The following is a 21,595-nucleotide window of genomic DNA, read 5'->3' on the forward strand; positions in this document are numbered from 1 at the left end:
GATGGGAATGAAAAGTGGTACTGCCACTTTGGAAGACCATTTGACAGTATTTTACAAAGCCAAAACATAACACCATTATCATCCAGCAGTTGTGTTTCTATTTACCCAATCGAGTTGAAAACTTATGTCCACACAGTGACCTGCAAATAAGTATTTTATAGCAACTTTATTCATAGTTGCCCCAAACTGGAAGTAACTGGGATGTTCTTCAATAGGTGAATGGATCAACTGTGGTATAAGTATACAATGGTATATTATTCAGCAAAAGAAATAAAAAATGTCAAACCATGAAAAGACATGGAGAAGCCTTAAATCATATTGCTGAGTAAAAGAAATCAGCCTGGAAAAACTCCATAGTATATGAGCCAAACCGTTTGACATTATGGATGAGGCAAAACCAGAGACAGTAAACCGATCAGTGGTTCAGGGAGAGGAGAGAGTGATGAATAGGCGATGCCTAAGGGATTTTTACAGTGATGAGACTACTCTGTATGATACTGCAATTGTATATACATGGCATTGTGCATCTGTCAACACCCATTGAATTGTACAAGACAAAGAGTGAACCTTAATGTGAACTAGACTTCAGTTAAACACTGTAGAGACTGAGGCAGGAGGATCTCTTCAGCCCAGGAGTTTGAGGCTGCAGTGAGCTGTGATAGTGCCACTGCACTCTAGCTCAGGCAACAGAGTGAGACCCTGTCTCAAAAAAAAAAGAAAAAGAGAGAGAAAAGAAGGTATATATTTTAGGCATACAGTAGGGTTATATTTTTCAGGTAGAATTATTAGAATGTGGTGAGAGAAAGAATAATAAATGATAATTCCTGTATTGTTGACTTAAGCAACTGGATGGATGGTGGTGCTGTTAAGGCTGGAGTAGGTGTGCTCAGGTATGGAGAGTTTAGATTTAGATTTAATCATTCAACCATGTATGCAGCTATAGATGTTAGACCTAAGAGTCTGGAGCTCAGGGGAGAAGATGGGACTTGAAGTATTGAATCTCTATTTTCCTTCTGTTTTTGCCTGTTTTTTAAATTGTACAAGTCATTAATGGTACATATTTTATTTTAAAAAATTCAAGCAATACATACAAAACTAAAGTTGCCTGTGACCACTTTCTTAAGTATACAGATACCCTCTTCCACAAAGGTAACTAACTGCTTTTACCAGTTTGGGATGTATACTTTTCTGCATTTATCTATAAGTATATGTACCTATAGGAATATATAATTTGTTTTTGTTGGCAAAAATAACATCATACTGTACATTTCCTACAACTTAAAAAAATGTTTTTGGATTCTTTCTATTTCAGTCATTAATAAGCTATTTTATTTATTTATTTATTCTCTCCTCCTCGTCGTCCTTTTCCAATAAGCTATTTTATAATAGTGGCTGCATAGCAGTCTGTTCTGTATGGGTATGTGATTTATTTAACTGGTTGCCAATTAATATTTAGCCTGTTTCTAATTTCTTTGCTATTGTACAAATGGTGACTTTTATTCTTTTTAAGAATGTAAAATACTTGATGCATTTTAATTATGTAAAACTAATATGTTTAAGTATGTAAGTTATTGAAAGTGTTAGCATGTTTTTGGCAAGCACCTCACAGTTCTACCATAGTGATTCTCTGAAATCATCTGAAGAGAATCATTGTTCCTAATATCTGCAATCTATACTTTCCTTAATCTTTTTTTTTCTTTTTTTAATTTTTTTTTTTTTTTTTTTTTTTTGAGACAGAGTCTCGCTTTGTTGCCTGGGCTATAGTGCCATGGCGTCAGCCTAGTTCACAGCAACCTCAAACTCCTGGGCTCAAGCCATCCTCCTGCCTCAGCCTCCCGAGTAGCTGGGACTACAGGTGTGTGCCACCATGCCCAGCTAATTTTTTGTATATATTTTAGTTAGCCAATTAATTTCTTTCTATTTTTAGTAGAGACGGGGTCTCTATCTTGCTCAAGCTGGTTTCGAACTCCTGACCTTGAGCGATCCTCTTGCCTCAGCCTCCCAAAGTGCTATATACTTTCATTAATCTTCTGTATGAAGTTAATTTGAGTTACAAAGTTTGTAGAGATTTTTATCTTTTGGCAACTTTGTAATTAATGTTAATGTTTAGAGTAAATTTACACTGTTCTTAACATTTCTAGCAATAAACTGTTGATATACATTAGCAACTAGAATAGTATTTTTTTATTATGCAGAAAATCACCCAAATGTTGGAGTTTTTTCCCTGCCTCTTTTTTTGTGTGTGTGAGACAGAGTCTCGCTTTGTTGCCCAGGCTAGAGTGAGTGCCGTGGCGTCAGCCTAGCTCACAGCAACCTCAAACTCCTGGGCTCAAGCAATCCTCCTGCCTCAGCCTCCCGAGTAGCTGGGACTACAGGCATGTGCCACCATGCCTGGCTAATTTTTTTCTATATATAGCTGGCCAATTAATTTCTTTCTATTTATAGTAGAGACGGGGTCTTGCTCTTGCTCAGGCTGGTTCCGAACTACTGACCTCAACCCCTAAGACTCACAGAGTGCTAGGATTATAGGCGTGAGCCACCGCGCCCAGCCTTCACTGCCTCTTAATATAGTAGGTCTGTGGCAAATAGGCTTTTGGGTATGGAGGAGGCAGTTAATAACTACAGAATGTGGTAATGATATCTTTGAGGGCCCTTTCTATAACAAGCTGTTTGAATCAGAATATTTTGTGTAATGTAGTGTTAAGGCTTTTATGTTACGTCTCATTTCTTTTATGCTGTGGGTGACTACTAATGACTTTATTTACCTTCCATATTTAAAATAAAAGGCCTCTTTTAGTAGATTATAGGTTACATAATATCTGAAATGGTGCAATTTAAATAAACAAAGAGAGTAAAGAAAAAAATATATATATACCATGCCAAAAGAATGAACTTAATCACTGTAGTTGGGGGCAAATTTTACCTTTTAACATTTTTATGTGTAAGTCAAAGAATAAAATATTTTAGATTTTATAGAGTTCATCTTAGGAATTATTGCACCATTTCATTTTGGCAGACTTGAGAAGACATCAGAATTGTTTTATATTAAACTCTTTTTTAATGGAGGACTAAATTTGTATAAAAACTCAAGATAGTGTTTACAGCTTCTAGATATTTTGTTTGCCTTATTGTATTTGTACACCACTTCTTACATAGTGAGAGGCTGAGTTGGGAGGATTGCTTGAGGCCAGGAGTTCCAAGACCATCCTGAGCAAGATTGAGATCCCGTCTCTGCAAAAAATTGAAGAAATTAGCTGGTTGTAGTGGTGCCCACTGGTAGTCCAACTACTTGGGAGGCTGAGGCAGGAGAATCGTTTGAGCCCAGGAGTTTGAGGTTGTAGTGAGTTATGCTGATGCCACTGCACTCTAGCTGGGGTGACAGACTACGACAGGTCTGTCTCAAAAAAAAAAGAAAAGAAGCTTTTGTAAGGTTCGGAAAATTATGAGTTGTCCTGGCTGTATTGAGAATAGACTGAGTCTAAACAAGGTTAGAAACGTGAGACCTTTATCGCACCATTGCACTCCACCACTGCATCCCTCCATCCTGGGTGACAAAAAGAGACCCCATCTCTAAAAAGAAAAAAATCAAATAAAAAAAAAAAAAACAGGGAGATCTGTTAGGTTATTGCCATAATCTAGGAGAGAGACATGTTATCCAGGAAGAAGATGGCTGTCAGGCAGCACTGAACAGATTGGTGGTGGGGTGGTGAGAAATGGTTGGATTCTGGGTGTATTTGCAAATAGAGATAATAGAATTTGTTGACAGGTTGGAAGGGAAATGTGAAAGAAAGGAGTCAAGGATGACTCCAAGGTTTTTAGCTTGAGCATCTGGATGGATGGAGTTGCCATCCACTGAGATGAGAATGTTTACAGAATAATAGGTTCGCAGGAAAGATCAGGAGTTTGGTTTGGATATATTAAGTACAGGATGTCTTTTTATTTTTATTTTATTATTTTTTTTCATTCATTACAGACATCATGCATGGGATGTACTTTTAGATACCCAAGTGAAGTGGTTTAGGTTTTAGGAGCAAGGTCTGGGCTAGAGATATAAAGTTGGTTGAGACATGTTATTTATATAGATGCTGTTCAAAGATATAAGAACAGGTAATATCCTCAAGGGAATGAGCATAGATGGAAAAGAAAAGGGAACCAAGAACTGAGTCCTAGGATATGCCAACATTAAGAGAGTAGAGAGAAGAAAAGGAATCTTCGAAGGAGACAGCGAAGGAATAGTGAGGTAGGATATAAGGAATAGTGAGGTAGGATAATATGTCTTGAGAACTCAAGGAAAGAAAGTAAATCACAGATGAGGGAAATAACAGCTATGTGAGATTTTGCTGACAGGTTAGGATGAAGACTAGAATTGAAAATTATATTTAGCAATGTGAAGGCCACTGGTTGTTATGGGGCCTTCAGTAGAAAATAGCCAGGTTAACACTATTTACATATTTTTTAAATGGGAATTTTTGGTGTTTACAGTTTCTCCTTTGCCATGTTCAGGTTTGCTGACCTGTTGGTGGTATGTCTAACAGTGGATCACAACTTGGTTCAATGGGTAGCCTGACCATGAAATCACAACTTCAAATCACTGGTAAGTCTTAAAAAGATGTACTACTTTACTTTTTTTTCCCCCTTAAGATTAAAAATTAATCTCGGAGAACAAAAGCTTTAGTGCCTGTTATATATCAGGTGCTGAATTTATATTTGTTGAATGAATGAATGAATGAACAAAATGTTTAGATACATAAAAATCTCGTTTTTATTTCAGAATATTCTTGGATATTTTGCAGGGTTTTTTTTCTGCCCTTAAATGTGGGCCCTTGGGCAATTGCTATTGTTTTTGTTTTGTTTTGTATTAATGGTGAGATACAGTTCATATTCCATACAGTTTACCAAATTAGAAGTCAATGTTTATTAATACTGTAGGGGCCAGTGGAAACTTCCCCTTTATCTTCTGAAGCTTCGCTGAAAATCAACTACCAGGAGGCAGATTAATAGGAGAAAAGGCATAAAAATTATTAATGTGCTTGAGGAGTGATCACAGAGTGATTACCTTATCACACAATGGGGTAAAACGCTTATATACCCTTTTTCTTAGGGAGAAGAGGGATGGGGAAGTGTGGATGATTTTAGTGGGTAATAAATGATTTTTAGGGGAATTCAGTGGGCTTGAAGAACTTTCAGTGGTCTGGGACAAAGTCTGTTGGTTTATAAAAATGGTTTATGACAAAAGTCTGTCCTGGCTTGTTGACAGACTTCAGTCTTTCTTCCTATGATATGAGTTCAGTTAATAAAAACTCAGGGAAGTGACCAAAGGTAATTGTTTTCTTCTTTGGTGGGTCTGGACTTTAGGCAGATAAAAGAACTTCAGAAAACAACTTCATCCTGTGACTTAAGAGAGAAGATGGGGTGCAGTTCACAGAGACCTTAAGAGGCTGCTTCTTCCGTTCCTCATGTCAAAGCATCATATTTTGGGATATTAGTTCCTGAGTCCCAATAGTATGTTCACAGAGTTGTGCAACTATCGCCACAATTAATTTTAGAACATATTCATCACTCCAGAAATAAACTCTGTACTCATTAGCGGTCACTTCCTATTTCCCCCAGTCACCCACAAGCTTAGGCAACCACTGATCTACTTTTTGTCTATGGATTTGTCTATTCTGGATCTCTCATATAAACGGAATCGTACAATGTGTGGCTCTTTCTGTCTGCTTTCTTTTAGTGTAATGCTTTCAAGTTTTGTTCATGTAGCACATATCACACTTCATTCTTTTTACTGCTAAATAATATTTCATTATATGAATATACCACATTTTATTATCCATTTATCAGTTGATGGATGTTTGAATTGTTTCCGCTTTTTGGCTATTAAGAGTAATGCTATAAAAAATTACTAAAAAGTAATGCTATTTGTATACATGTTTTTGTGAGAATATATGTTTTCAGTTTTCTTGGGTATATACCCAGGAGTGGAATTACTAGGTCATATGGAATCCATAGTTAACATTTTGAGGAATTCCAAATTATTTTTCAAAGTAACTGCATCGTTTTGCATTCCCAGCAGCAGTATATGAGGATTCCAATTTCTCCACATCCTTGCCAGTGCTTGTTATTTGTCTTTTTGATTTATAGCTATCCTGGTGGTTGTGAAATGGTATCTCATTGTAGTTTTTTTGTTTTTGTTTTTGAGACAGAGTCTGGCTTTGTTTCCCAGGCTAGAGTGAGTGCCGTGACATCAGCCTAGCTCACAGCAACCTCAAACTCCTGGGCTCAAGCAATCCTCCTGCCTCAGCCTCCCAAGTAGCTGGGACTACAGACATGCGCCACCATGCCCGGCTAATTTTTTCTATATATATTAGTTGGCCAATTAATTTCTTTCTATTTATAGTAGAGACGGGGTCTCACTCTTGCTCAGGCTGGTTTTGAACTCCTGACCTCAAGCAATCCGCCCACCTGGGCCTCCTAGAGTGCTAGGATTACAGGCGTGAGCCACCGCGCCCGGCCTCATTGTAGTTTTGACTTGGATTTCTCTGATGGGTTATGATGATGAGCATCTTTTCATGTACTTATTGATCATTTGTATATCTTTTTTGGAGAAATGTCTGTTCAGCATCCTTTGGTTGCTAATGTTAATTAATATTTCTGTCTTTGTTTCTTCCTCTAATTATAGTGTGTTTCACTTCCAGATGAATTTTCTTAATATGCCACTGGATATGCCACTGGTTTCATTCCTGCTCAAAAACTGTCAATGCTTCTCCTTGGCTATGATATAGAATTTCTTTTGCCTGAGCTAAGACCTTTCGCAGTCTGGTTCCATATGATCTCTTTATAGGTCTTTATATGTGAACCATTTGTATTAACCAGGATGAGTCACTGGATTTTCTTCAGACATGTATGCATCTCTATCAACATAGTGAACTGCCAGTCTCTCTCTCTTATTTAATGATATTTATTAATTATAGAACAATTATCATCCTATGTATGTTATTTTAGTTTTTATTATGCCTGGATTATAGCCTCTTCTGGATTATAAATGTCAGACCGTTGTCTTTCTGAAAACCTAAAGGTGATTGAATTATATAAATATAATACTGTCTTAAGGTAACAGCATCCTAGAATTTTCTTTTGGGTTTTCCTTCACTTCACTAACTATAGTTTCTTTCTAAGAGTGTCTCATTTTCAATGAAAGATACTGTAAGGTTTTTTGGCGGCGGCGAAAAGAAAAGACAGACACAGAGAGAGAAAGAGTGGGGGCCAAACCATGTGGCTTTATTATCCACTCGTGGACGAGGTTCTGGGGCCCCAAGAGAGGGGGCCCCCGGAAGTCGCCGCAGTTTGAAGGGGCTGAGGCCTTTTATACCCTTTGGGCGGGGCTAGGGACTTGTGGCAGGAAGAGCTGGGATTCTCTATTGTGACCTTGGATGGTTGTTGAGAAATAGGAGGGGCTGGAGGTATTTGTGGAGTCCAGGAACGAATCCAGGTGGAGATCTGGGTGTGGTTCCTCTCAGTGGGGCCTGGCAGTTTATCCTTGGCAGGTCAGGTCACTAAGCGTTTTCTTTTTCCATCTAGGGAGGGGAGGGGGCCCCTGCCACCAGCCTTACAGATACTACTACTATTTCTTTGCTAAAGACAGATTCTAATTGTTGCTCCCCTCCTCATCCCCAAACTAGCCTGAGTAGTTGATTTAAATTGGGCTAGGCTTCTTATGAGTTGGAGGAGGAGGGTGCAAATTAATGTTGAGACTTTATTGGAATAATTTTTAAAAAGTATTTACCTTTTCAGATTATATAATATACATGTTTTTTTATTTTTAAAAAAATCAGTAAAGTAAAATAAAACGATAAATTATTTCTCAGAGATAACCATGTTAGTAGTTTTCTTTCGCATAAACTGCTATCTTATTTTCTATCATCATTATTAAATGTTTTTCTCACTAAAATTATAAATGCCTGATTGTACCTCAAGAAGTCGTAATTCCTAGCCATTTCAGAGTTTTTAATCTTGGATCTAAAAATTCTCAGAATACACAAATATAGCGCAAAAAATTTTAATAAAAACAAACACACCATGAATAATAGATAAAAGTTCAGCAAATATCATTAAATATGAAACAAATGGGGAGCCTAAGATAAAACACAGAAAAGTGCCAAGCAGAATAGAATCAAGTGCCTTTCATATTTCATTGAGTTTACTTTCGTTTTGATGCTAAAAACCTGAGAAGTAATTTTTTTGCACAGATCTCCTCAGTGGTATTCTATTTTTTATTCTGTGTTAATCAGTCAATTATAATATTTGTTTTTATTGTAAGTTACCTCAACACCTTTTTAGACTCAAGGAAGGAATAAATATGTAAGTGTAAAACATAAATACCAAAGCATTCAGAAGTGGCAAGAGATAACAATTATGGACAGGAAAAAGATTAATATTTGACTAGAGTTTCTCTGAAAAGAGGTGGTGCTTGCTTAAAGGATTGCTACTATTTAAATGTAGACAATAGAAAAAGACCCTTTCAGGAGAAAGCATGAGCAAGAGACATGAAGAAAGGGAACACATAAACTTGTCTTAATGCCCCTAAAAGCCAGTGCTGCATTGTGTGTGTGTATGTGTGTGGGTGGTGGTGGTGGTGGAGGTGGAGGAACCAGGAGAATAATGGAGTAGGGTATCTCCTTCAAGTGTAGCAGTGCTAACAATAAAAAAAAAACCAAACAAGAGAGAGAAAATTCATTGCTAAAGGAGATGGGACATAATCAGGGTTTTTAACAAAGAGTAGTGAGATTTATACTTTAGGAAGTTGGTATGAAAGACTGATAGGAGGAGAATTTAATGTCAGCAGTTAAAATCCTACTCTGGTTCTGCTCAGATTTATTTTCTTGTCTCATTCCTATTTTTTTTTTTTTTTTTTGAGACAGAATCTCACTCTTGCCCCGGCTAGAGTGCCATGGCATCAGCTTAGCTCACAGCAACCTCAAACTCCTGGGCCTCAGCTCCCGAGTAGCTGGGACTACAGGCATGCGCCACTATGCCCGTATTTTTAGTTGGCCAATTAATTTCTTTCTATTTTTAGTAGAGACGGGGTCTTGCTTTTGCTCAGGCTGTTTTCGTACTCCTGACCTTGAGCAATCCACCCACTTTGGCCTCCCAGAGAGCTAGGATAACAGGCGTGAGCCACCACGCCCAGCCTCAGTCCTGTTATTTTAATATTTGTTTAAATATACACTCCTAAGTGGTCTCCCTTATCGGATTAAGTGAGAGTGGGCAGAAAATTTATTTTAGGGAAATACCACCTATCATAAGTTATAGCAAAATAGGGGTTTAAAAAAATAATTCATAGTGCAGTTGTTTAAAGGCATTGTTTAGAGAACTTGGATGTGAGTTTTAATTTCACTGAATTCTTTATAAGAGTATGACAGGAGGCCAGGTGCGGTGGCTCACGCCTGTAATCCACTGTGGGAGGCCGAGGCGGGCGGATTGTTCCAGGTCAGGAGTTCGAAACCAGCCTGAGCAAGAGCGAGACCCCGTCTCTACTAAAAATAGAAAAAAATGAATTCGACAACTAGAAATATATAGAAAAAAATTAGCTGGGCATGGTGGCGCATGCCTGTAGTCCCAGCTACTTGGGAGGCTGAGGCAGCAGGATTGCTTGAGCCCAGGAGATTGCGGTTGCTGTGAGCTAGGCTGATACCACAGCACTCACTCTAGCTTGGGCAACAGGGTAAGACTCTGTCTCAAAAAAAAAAAAAAAAAAGACAGGAAAGGCATCTTCACTTTTCCTTTTTGGTATTTACATAAAAAAATATGGTTCTAGTGCATTAGTAACACATTCTATAACTTGAATCTAACTAATTTGTAAAATAACCCAGATGACATGATTAGTTCAAGTTTGAATTGAATAAAGAAGATTGTCTTCTGTGCTACATTTTCACATAAGTCAAGGTTATTCGTTGAGGTAGCCCCTTTTGAGAACTTCTGTTGGCTTTAAAATAACGTTACCATTTTTGTTAGGAATTCAGTGTGCCTGTATAGATTGGAGGGTTGGGCAATAGCTTTCCCATGTAATTTGTCACATAGATGTAAAAAATTATAGCAGGAAATCATAAATAATTGCTTATGCTTAAATGTTTTGACTGAAGAATGACTTTTGGTGTACCATTAAGACTTCTACAGTTAGACCCTTGGTGAGGTCATCTAGCTCCCTTCCCTATCTCATCTTAATCAACAGATCTATATATAGACTAATATCCCTTATCTTCAGAGGAGTTAATGTCCCTGGATTTTAGTCCTGGTTTTGATACTTAATAGTTGTATAACCTTGTGCATTGTCACTAATGTCTTTGAGCAACAGTTTATTTATCTGTGGACTGAGGATACTAATATTCTTGTCACATTTTTATTAGGAGGCAGTGTATATGAATTGAGGAAACTTTAAAACACTGTATATGTATAGGGTAGTATATTTATATTCCCTTTTCCCTAATTCCTTATTTCTTTCTCTCTATGGTTTTACTCATATCTAATATTTTAGCCATCTAAGCTTAAATCTTTTTAAAGCCTGGTTGCTTATTTTAATGTTCTCTTCTAACATTATCATTCTAATTTTCTTACATTTTAAAAGGAGCCAAAATGAACCGCAGGAATGGTACTGTATTGTGAAAGATCATTGATGTTTCTTTTTTTATTTAATTTTTAATTTTTTTGTCTTTATACCTGTCAACGGAAAAAAGCCAAACTCTGCAAAATAATTTTAAAGAGATTTATTCTGAGCCAAATTTGAGGACTATGACCCGGAGCCACTGCCAAGAGGCCTTGGGCAAGTGGACTTGGGTTGTGGCTGGGTTACAGTTTGGTTTTATACATTTTAGAGACAAGAGTTCTGGGTAAAGCCATCAATCAGTACGTGGGAGGCATACATTGGTTTGGCCCCAAAAGGAGGGCCATCTTGAAGGGGGGGGCTTACAGGTTATAGGTGAGTTTAAAGATTCTTTGGATTTTTAATTGGCTAAAGACATGAAGCTTTGTCTAAAGGCTTGGAATATTTTAACATAAACTGTTTACCGGAGATAAGCCACCATTTGTTGCATAAATTGAGGACCTGAATGTTTGTCTTGCATACCCTTAGGCCTGTTAATGGTTACAAAGGAAGTCTCCAAGAAGGGAGGGGGGCATGATAAGGCTTGTCTGACCTACCTCATTCAGGCAGGCAACTTTGCCCTAGGATATTCCTTTGTTCACAAGGGGGTCCATTCAAGTCAGCCGGTGGGGGGAGGGGTGGGCATTTTAGTTCACACTCCTCTACCTTTTGTAACAAGAATCTTCGATGTTTATTGTAAATTTTAAGTTTATGGCCAGAAATGAAAGTGTTGACATTGTTACCAAGAGGCTGGTGAATCACGCATTTAAATTTTTTTTAAACCTCTTTATCCTGTATTCTTCACATCCCTGTCCATCATCATATTCTTGTGAATCTTACCCTTGGATTTCTTGAATCAGCTACTCTTTGCCTCTTCTCAGTAGCCAGGGTCTGTTACCTTGGATGTGAGTCTGTCTTTCGTCTTTCCCTATCTTTAATTAGCCATCCCCTGTTTAATTATATTCTCTATATAACCTCATCTGTTATACTGAGTTCACTTGTGTTTTTGTTTGATGCTTATTGTATGCTAGCATTATACTATGTGGACAAAATAAGTACTTTGGTGTTTGCTAGAAATTTCTTATATTTTCAGTCTTTACTCCAAATTCATTATTTAACAAAGAGATGTTGTCTTGTTTTTAGTTATTAATTGCCTTTAAATTTTAATGCATTTCCCAAATTTACTAGAATGCTATATATTTAGCTCTGATTGCTTAGAGACCAGGGAGGTCCCTCATACTTATGATTTGAAATCAAGAATTTATATCCAGTTCTGCCTGGGCAAGACAGTTCTGTCACAGAGACCTCATGTAGCCTATCATAAATTCTGACCACAAAGGTAGCCCTTGCCCAACTGGTTTTATCTTTTGTCTAGTTTATCGTACTGCTGGTTTGTTCAGTTTTGGTACCCTTATTTGTTTTACCTTGTACACTATTGCCTCCTGGTTCCCAAAATAGGTTGCATAAGCTAAGGATCCACTTTTACTTTCTTTTTTTGGTTTTGTTTTTGGTTTTGACATAGGGTCTTACTCTGTTGCCTGGACTAGAGTGTAGTAGCATTGTCATAGCTCACTGCAACCTTGAACTCTCTGGATCAAGCAATCCTTCTCCCTCAGCCTCACCAGTAGCTGGGACTATAGGCACATGTCACCACACCTGGCTAATTTTTTAATTTTTTGTAGAGATGGAGGGTCTCACCATGTTTCTCAGGCAGGTCTCTGAACTCCTGGCCTCAAGGGATCCTCCCGGTGAGATTACAGGTGTAAGCCATCACACCCTATTTAAACTGTCAGAACTATTTATCTTGTATCAGAGATATAGGCTGAAGAACCAAAATCAGGTCAAAGAATTAACCTTCAGAATAGAGGGATCAAAGGAATATTAATCTATACCATGCAAACTATATACAATAGTGTGTGTGTGAGATGTGAGAGACAGAGAGACTGACTATAAAGTAGAGGATGGGAGAAAGGCAGAGGGACACACACTATGAAGCAGGGAAACTTCTGTTTTCTGCCATGACTAATCATTTTTTTCAACAAATGTATTAAATGCCTCTCAGATTAAATCACAAAGTGCTGTCCAAATTACAAAGACTGGCTACATCCTTGCCATGAGGGAATTACAGGGTGAGTTAAGTAAATGGAAACTATTAAGATAGAATGAAAAGCTGTAGTAGCCATACACAAATATGGAAATGCTACGGAATCATAGAGGCAGGAACAATTTAACCTCTAAGGATTGAGGAAGCATTCAGTCAAAACAAAGGGAGGGGGTGTTTGTCTCTCAAGAAGTAGGGTAGAAAAGTAAGTAGAAGTAGGGTAGAAAACGCTTTTTATTGGGTAGAAAAGGAAGAAGCTTCTTTGTGAGTAGAAGCAGCAGCAACAGGTGTGAGAGGCATAAAAGTGCATGGCCCTGGAAGGGACAGCAAACAGCTAAGGATGGCTGGAATATAGAGTTGAGTGGGATTTGGTTTAGAAGAAGGTTAGAAAGGTAAGTTATGGCTACATAGTAAGCAAGTGTAAAATGCCCCATGAGAGTTTAAACTTCAATTTTGTAGGCAGTAGAAAATGATTGAAGTAATGAGATGATCACATCTATTCCAGGAAGATGATTCTGGTAGTTGTGAGGGGTTGGATTAGAGAAGTGAGAGTAAAAACAGACAATTGTTTAGAGGGCTTTTGTAGTAACCCACGTGACTACTAACATTTTTTTCTGGTCCTTTTTCTTGGAGTTTATAATTTGCAGTTTTTAATTCTCCTTTTAATTTACTATGGGACTTTAATTTTCAGGGAGTAGAACATTGATTTATAATATGTATAATATTAGGATTGTAACAAAGGTTTTGTGTAATCTAGACTTTGAGATTTGAACACTTAAATAGTTTTTCCTGTCCAGGCTTTGTAGTATGACCCTTGGGCAAATTTTTAAATTACACTGACTTTGTCATTTTATGTGTACAAATTAGTATAGTAATACCTATCTCATGGAGTAGTCGTGAGTATTGAAATGATAATATTTAAGTGACAGACACATGGTCAATATTTAATAATTAGTGTTAGTTTCCCTTACCCCATTTAAAGTTTGCCAAAGTGGCTCCACTGGGGTTGTGTAGGATTATGTGGTAGAATAGCTTTCAGAAGTTTGAATTCTAAAAAGCCACTTGGGGTAAATTATTTCCTTCCTATCAAGCCTGCATTGTTCTTTTGTTCTAGGTTTAATCAGTTTCAGAGGGCCACAAGAGCTACTGAAATATAATGAAATATGTAAGGCTATTTCACCTTTTCTTACACCAGAAGTGTATTAATAATAAGGATTTTGTATATTTGTGGCAATCTTGTGATTAAATTTGGCTTTATAATAAGTATTAGAGCTTTAATAGTACATCTTAATCAGATAGGGCTAGTCTCCACTTGAATATTTTCTTTTTTTTTTTTTTCAATCTTTTTTTTTGAGACAGAGTCTCGCTTTGTTGCCCAGGCTAGAGTGAGTGCCATGGCATCAGCCTAACTCACAGCAACCTCAAACTCCTGGGCTTAAGCAATCCTCTTGCCTCAGCCTCCCTAGTAGCTGGGACTACAGGCATGTGCCACCATGCCCGGCTAATTTTTTCTATATATATTAGTTGGCCAATTAATTTCTTTCTGTTTTTTTATAGTAGAGACGGGGTCTCGCTCAGACTGGTTTTGAACTCCTGACCTTGAGCAATCCGCCCGCCTCAGCCTTCCAGAGTGTTAGGATTACAGGCGTGAGCTACCGCGCCAGCCCACTTGAATATTTTCTGTTCCGAGAAAGACTTCCTACTTCATGTTTCTACTTAAATGTCTCATAAGCATCTCAAATTTTATACATTCATTGTAAAATTCTTGATTTTCATGCCCTTACCACTCTCCTCAAACTTGTTCTTTACTAGATCTTTTCCACCTTATTAAATGTACCATCTTCCATCTAGTTACAGTTATTCATGCCAGAAACATGGAAATTATGCTTCTTCTTTTCCCCAACTTCCTCATGTAATCTAATCTTGGTGGTGGTTCTCCTTAGAAAACGTTTATTCTTCCCCATATTGATGTTCACTACCCTAGTCCAAACTACTGTCATCTCTCTCTCTCTCTTTTTTTTTTTTTTGGAGACAGTGTCTCACTTTGTCATCCAGTCTGAAGTGCAGTGGCATAATCAGAGTTCACTGCAACCTCAAACTCCTGGGCTCAAGTGACCTTCCTGACTCAGCTTGTGGAGTAGCTGGGACTTCAGGCACACACCACCCCACTGACTAATTTTTTCTTTTCTTCTTTTTTTTCTTTTGTGTTGCTCAGGTTGGTCTGTGGCAGAACTCCTGGCCTCAGGCGATCCTCCTGCCTTGGCCTCCCAGAGTGTTAGGGTTATAGGCACAAGCCATTATCTTCTCTTGACCAGATGACTTCAGTAGCTACTAATTCCTACTTTTGTCTCCCTTTCAATTTCTTTTTCCCACAGCAGCAGAGTGATATTCACTGTTAATCTGATCATCTATATGTCCTCAGTACCCAAAACAATTCCAGATGTATGTTGTAGGCACCCATTAAATTTGTCAAATATCACCTTTTTATTAAAATTCTTCAGTGGCTTCTTATTGCCTGCTTCTCTTTCATCTCTTTTTCTTTCCTGTTCAATTTTTTTTTTTTTTTTTTTTGAGACAGAGTCTCGCTTTCTTGCCTAGGCTAGAGTGAGTGCCGTGGTGTCAGCCTAGCTCACAGCAACCTCAAACTCCTGGGCTCAAGCGATCCTGCTGCCTCAGCCTCCCGCGTAGCTGGGACTACAAGCACGAGCCACCATGCCCGGCTGATTTTTATATTATATATATTAGTTGGCCAATTAATTTCTTTCTATTTTTATGGTAGAGACGGGGTCTCGCTCAGGCTGGTTTTGAACTCCTGACCTTGAGCAATCCGCCCGCCTCGGCCTCCCAGAGTGCTAGGATTACAGGCGTGAGCCACCGCGCCCGGCCTTGTTCAATTTTTTTATACCACGTATTTCACAGTAATGACGCTCTAATTTACAGAATGTGCATACATTGTAAGAAAAGTCATCTCGCAGCTGGCTTGGATGCCACCAAAAAGAGACATAAGCAAAAAAGATATGAAGTCAAAGATTCAGGGCCATCACCTGGGACTGTGCCTGCTCTGATGCCCAGAATTTGGACTGTATATTAAGCTTCTTAAGTAGCTACTATATAAACTTCTCTAGCACCTTCAGGGGCCCCTTAACTTCGATGGGTGATGGGCACTGTCATTCTCTGAACTTTTCTTCTATAGTTGATACCTGGGTGGTAGAATACTTCCTTGGCTATGTCACCTCATCTGTGGGGGAACAATGAGTTGCCACCTATGGGAATCATGGGATGCTCTGCTAGATTCTAATCTACTTGATATCCCCTCCAGGCAACATGGACAAAGCTATTTCATGGCAAAAATGACTAACTCAAGGATGAAGGCTAAAAAGTTCCTATGTCAAGATGCACGATATAGGAAGTTCTTGCTTAGATAATATGAAATGTAAAAAAAAAAAGACACACACAACAATTTGTAACTCTTATTCTTCCAGTGGCTTTCCAGCACACTTAGAAAAAAATCCATATTCCTTACGTTGGCTTACTAAACTCATATACAAAGTTTGTTTCACTTCATTTACTATTCTTCCCTGTGCTTGCTGTGCTTTCCCTCAGATATACTAATCTCTTTTACATCTGACTGGAGTGCTTTCTTAGTCCCACCCCCAATCTTTACCAGGCTGGCTTCTTGTCCTTTAGATGGTTTCTTGTAAGTACTTCCTCAGGAGGCCTTATTTCCAGGAAATATTGTGACATCAGCCTGTTTTTTCATCACAAGAACTTTTTCTCTAACTAGAATATAATCTCCTTGAGAGCCAGTGCCTTTTCTATACTGTTAACTGCTCTATTCACAGAGTTTAGAACAGTATCTATGACACATGGTAGGTATCCAAATATTTGTTGACCAAGTTTGTTGATGTGTACTTTTTAATAGACCTAAGTTCTGGGACTTTTAGTACTGAGCATGGGAGTCTGCCAGTGGGAATTTGGGTGGATGGTTTGGGGAAGTCCTATATTTATATATTAGGATGGGAAGAAATAGTACCTGTCATAAGTGAATAAAAATAGTAAATATTTTAGAGCAAAATTGCTTCTCTGAGTAAAAGTAATAATCTCCCTAATCTTTGTGAAATTAAATTCATTTGAGGAGGAAATAGCATATCAAATATTGAAATGTTTTCCCTTTTCTTTTACATAGTCATATCAGCAAAACTTAAAGAAAATAAAAAGAATTGGTTTGGACCAAGTCCTTATGTAGAAGTCACAGTAGATGGACAGTCAAAGAAGACAGAAAAATGCAACAATACCAACAGTCCCAAATGGAAGCAACCCCTTACAGTGTAAGTTTGAAATTATTTTCTACAGTATATTTTGCTTAGTAGGTGAGTGGAAATGCAACTTTTAAGAATGTTTCTCACTTTTTTTTTTTTTTTTTTTTAGTAGAGACGTGGTCTGGCTTTCGCTCAGACTGGTATTGAACTCCTGAGCTCAAATGATCCGCTCACCTCAGCCTCCCAGAGAATCCTAGATTCTAGGATTCTAGGATTACAAGTGTGAGCCCCGCCATGCCTGGCCTTTTTTCTTTTTTTTTCTTTTTCTTGTCTTTTTTTTTTTCTTTTGAGACAGTGTCTCACTCTGTTGCCCGGACTAGAGTGCTGTGGTGTCAGCCTAGCTCACAGCACCCTCAAACTCCTGGGCTCAAGCAATCCTTCTGCCTCAGCCTTCCAAGTAGATGGGACTATAGGCATGTGCCACCATGCCCGGCTAATTTTTTCTATATATTTTTTAGTTGTCTAGCTAATTATCTTTCTATTTTTAGTAGAGATGGGGTCTCACTCTTGCTCAGTCTGGTCTCGAATTCCTGAGCTCAAATGATCCACCTGCTTCCGCCTCCCAGAGTGCTAGGTCTCATTTTTTTCTTGCTTGCTTGAGTGCGCACTCTCTCTCTCTCCTTTTTCTTTGTTTTCCTAGATTCCTTCCTCTGGTCTCCTTTTTGTTTCTGTTTAGATATTTCCCTTGCTTTTTTCCCAGTCATTCCCTTTGTTTACCTTCTCCAGTTTAGTTGGTGATAGTGTCACTCTTGCTGCTTAACAATAGCTGGGAGAGCCCATGATCATACTCCTAGGAAGATTTGTTAGTGGCCCTTTTCTTAACTCAGAGTTGAAGTACAGGGTTATGAATAGTTTACTCTATTTTTAAACCTAATTTCTAAAAATTTCTTTGTTTTTTAAATTATAGTATCCACACAAACCAACACAGGATTTTCTTCTGTTTTTAAAAAAGTTATACTATGCATTTTATTCTATAATTTTGTTTTCATGCTTAACGCTGTATTTTAGTTACCTTTCTAGCTGAGTTCCGTATAGGTCTAATGTTCTTTATGTAGCTATATAATATTCGTTAATATGGATGGATTATTTATTTTAATAGTTCTCTGTTGATTAGTTGATTTCTAATGTTATGCTATTTGACAGTGTTGCAGTATACATCCATGTGCATATATCTTCATATGTTGGAGTTTTTATGTTTTGTGTAGATTCATAGAAGTTAGATATAGCTCAGCGTCAACACTTACTGACAAAGTCTCGACTGTTGCTATTATAATCTAAGATAGCAGACAGTCATTGAAGGTTAATTTTAACTTTTTAAATTAAAATAGAAGAAAAAGCATGACTTATTAACAAATGGATTTAAAAATAGTGTATTTGATTTGGGAACCAAATATGTATTAAAATATAGATTGAAATATAACTAGCTGTTACCACATCAAATATAGGCAAATTACATTCTTGGAATTTAAAAATTTTTTTACCTTAGGGAAATAAGCTAGTAACTAAAAAAAGGTGGGGTTTTTTTGGTAAATGATAAGAGGAGACATTTGACACTGTAAGCTCTTCTCTTTATATAATGTGCTTACGTGTATGGTCTTTATTCCTAATAAATGACAAAAATTAATATATTTTTAACCTGGAGTTTTGAAGTTTTAGGAGTGTTTTGATGTGTTTTATGATGATTTTAAACAAATGAAATTTAACTATTTATCAAAAATCATGTTGAGGCTTGTTTACAGAATTATTCTGATGTTCCGTATCTAAAATTCAACATTAATGTTTCTTAGGCTTTCTGTTTTTACTTAGTGGCCCATTATAGATTGAATCTAAATTAAACAATATTTGAGTAAAAATTTAAAAAAACAAATGAAATCTGTAAAAGGTCACAGCCTCCATAATGGCCAGAGATGTTCATCTGAATAAAGACTGAATGCTCACCTGATTTCCACCAACTACTGTCAGTGCTCACTTGATATGCACTTTGAAGCTCTTAAGCTGTTAATGTCATGAACTCCTTAGTGATTTAAAATTTAAGAAAAAAGAAACTCTTCCCCCCCGTAGTTCCAGATGGTAGGCTGTTTGTTTAGCCCAGATATTCGGAGAACTTACAAATCAAGCTCTTCTCCTGAATTTTTATGGTGTAGCAGATTGGCCTGCAGTTTTAATATAACTTCTGTTGTTACGTAGCAGGCTCTCCAGACTGCTTTCTAGAATTAAATTGAAATAATTAAGTAAAGACCATCTTTGACAGTATGTTCTATGTACCCTCTCCCATATCAAAAGAGTAAAGTTAAATTTATTTGCCTGTTATTTCATCCCTGTTGCGATTTCTATATGCTCTCCTGAAAGTAGCATCTGAGAGTTTTGAAAAGAGAATGAATAAATTGTACTTCCAAAGAAGGGGGGCAATGTGGAAGCGAAAAAATTTTAGTTCGTTTAAACTACCTATTGTTAAAATGGTGGTAGAAATATGGTGATGAGGCACACAGGTAGACTTCTAAGGAAGAAAGTATTTCTTTGTACCCCTAATTTGATCACATTTCAGAAAGAATGAGGCATAGGGAAATTCAAATATTCCTAGAATTTGTTTTTGTAGCATTGGATTATAGGACTATGGTAGGTTATATAGTGCTCCTGTTTTTCTAGTTCTTGACTCCAGAATAGTTTATATGTTTATTGCAATTTCACATTTCCCAGTTTGCTTTGGAAAATAGCATTATGGAAAGCATTCTTTATTGGCATTTAGCAAGATATCAGTGAGTCTGTATTTGTTTGATAGTTGTCCTGTACACTTTGCCTCTAGCAGTGTGAAACTTGATGTATCTAATGTAATCCTCAATCATTTTACAGCTGACTGAGGAACTTTTTTTTTTTTTTTTTTGAGACAAGAGTCTTGCTTTGTTGCCTAGGCTAGAGTGAGTGCCATGGCGTCAGCCTAGCTCACAGCAACCTCAAACTCCTGGGCTCAAGCGATCCTTCTGTCTCAGCCTCCCAAGTAGCTGGGACTACAGGCATGAGCCACCATGCCCGGCTAATTTTTTCTATATATATTAGTTGGCCAATTAGTTTCTTTCTATTTATAGTAGAGACGGGGTCTCGCTCTTGCTCAGGCTGGTTTCGAACTCCCAACCTCGAGCAATCCGCCCGCCTCGGCCTCCCAGAGTGAGGAACTTTTTAATATAAATTTTAATAAAAGGCTTTCATTCAAATTATAGTTCTGCCACTTACTGGCTGTATGACCTAGGGCAGTTGGCATTATCTCTCTAAATATCAGCTTCTGCATCTGAAGATAGGAGTGATAATTCTCATCTCACAGGGTTACTGTGAAGATTAAATGAAGTAACCTCAAGCTCAGTAAACTACGTGATATAAAATAAGAATTTAATATGTAAATTCAGTTTTCAATTTTATATACTACTATTAAAGTAAAACTAGTTTTCCAACAGTTGGTTGCATGGTAAGTAGTTTTACTTTTATTAACAATACATGTACGAAGTTGTCCCTGTAGTTCAACCACAAGTGAAAATGTCCATATAGGCATGTAATACTCAGATACAGTTTTCATAAGATTACAGAACATAGGCCAATATTGTTTGTTCAGTAGTAAACTGTAAGGGTTGCAGTGAGAAGACTTTAAACATTAAAACTTAATTATAATTTGTTTAGGATCCCATTGTGATATTTAATGAAAATAATATTTTTCCCCCTTTTTTTCACTTTTAGGATTGTTACCCCTGTGAGTAAATTAAATTTTCGTGTGTGGAGTCACCAGACACTGAAATCTGATGTTTTGTTGGGAACTGCTGCCTTAGATATTTATGGAACTTTAAAGTCAAACAATATGAAACGTATGTAAGAATAATAGAAATTGTACCTAGTTTGTTTTTCTGGAAGAAATTCATATGCCAAACATGCATAATGACTCATGTTCATTCATACCTTTAAGTTTACTTGGTTATAAAGATTAACAGAGAGAAGCATCTTGAGCTATTTAAAGTATTCTGAGTAACCTTGGTTTAGCCATTCACTTTTGATTCAACATTTTTAGTAAATATTTGTTTATTTACTTAGTAAATAGGCATTATTATAATAGATACATAGTCAATTATGGAAAAACTAAAAATATAGAGCATAGGAGAAGGGGGGAAGTAATCCCACTTTTATGTGGTTAATATTTTGAAAGATTTCCTTTTCAAATGCTTTTGTAAATTTTTTTGAGACAGGATCTTGCATGTTACTCAGGCTAGAGTACACTGGCTATTCATAGGTGCAATCATAGCACACTACTGCCTCAAACTACTGGCCTTAAATAATCTTCCCGCCTCAGCCTCCTGAGTACTGGGACTATCCACGTGCACCACCACACCTGGCTTTAAATGCTTATTTTAAAAACTCTCCTCATTTTCGTTTGTGGTTTTATTTATATGTTTATCTATATACATACAATAGACATATAAAAATTTATAACTTTCTTGTTTGAATCATATATCATAATTTTAAACATTAGGAGATATAATCTATTCTTTTTTTTTTTTGAGACAG

General features: G+C 37.2%; 1 protein-coding gene across 2 annotated transcripts in view; it reads left to right on the forward strand.

Moving 5' to 3' along the window:
• Positions 1-21,595, forward strand: part of ITCH (itchy E3 ubiquitin protein ligase) — a 132,772-nt gene that overhangs the window by 39,112 nt on the left and 72,065 nt on the right. For both annotated transcript variants that reach the window (XM_012754675.3, XM_012754676.3), the window contains exons 3-5: positions 4,504-4,594; positions 16,921-17,062; positions 20,777-20,901. In XM_012754675.3, coding sequence (XP_012610129.2) covers positions 4,525-4,594; positions 16,921-17,062; positions 20,777-20,901 — 337 coding nt within the window. In that variant the 5' untranslated portion in view covers positions 4,504-4,524. The remainder of the gene's footprint in view (positions 1-4,503; positions 4,595-16,920; positions 17,063-20,776; positions 20,902-21,595) is intronic.

Source organism: Microcebus murinus, chromosome 16 (genome assembly GCF_040939455.1).
Source record: "Microcebus murinus isolate Inina chromosome 16, M.murinus_Inina_mat1.0, whole genome shotgun sequence".
In the NCBI taxonomy this organism is placed as follows: domain Eukaryota; kingdom Metazoa; phylum Chordata; class Mammalia; order Primates; family Cheirogaleidae; genus Microcebus; species Microcebus murinus.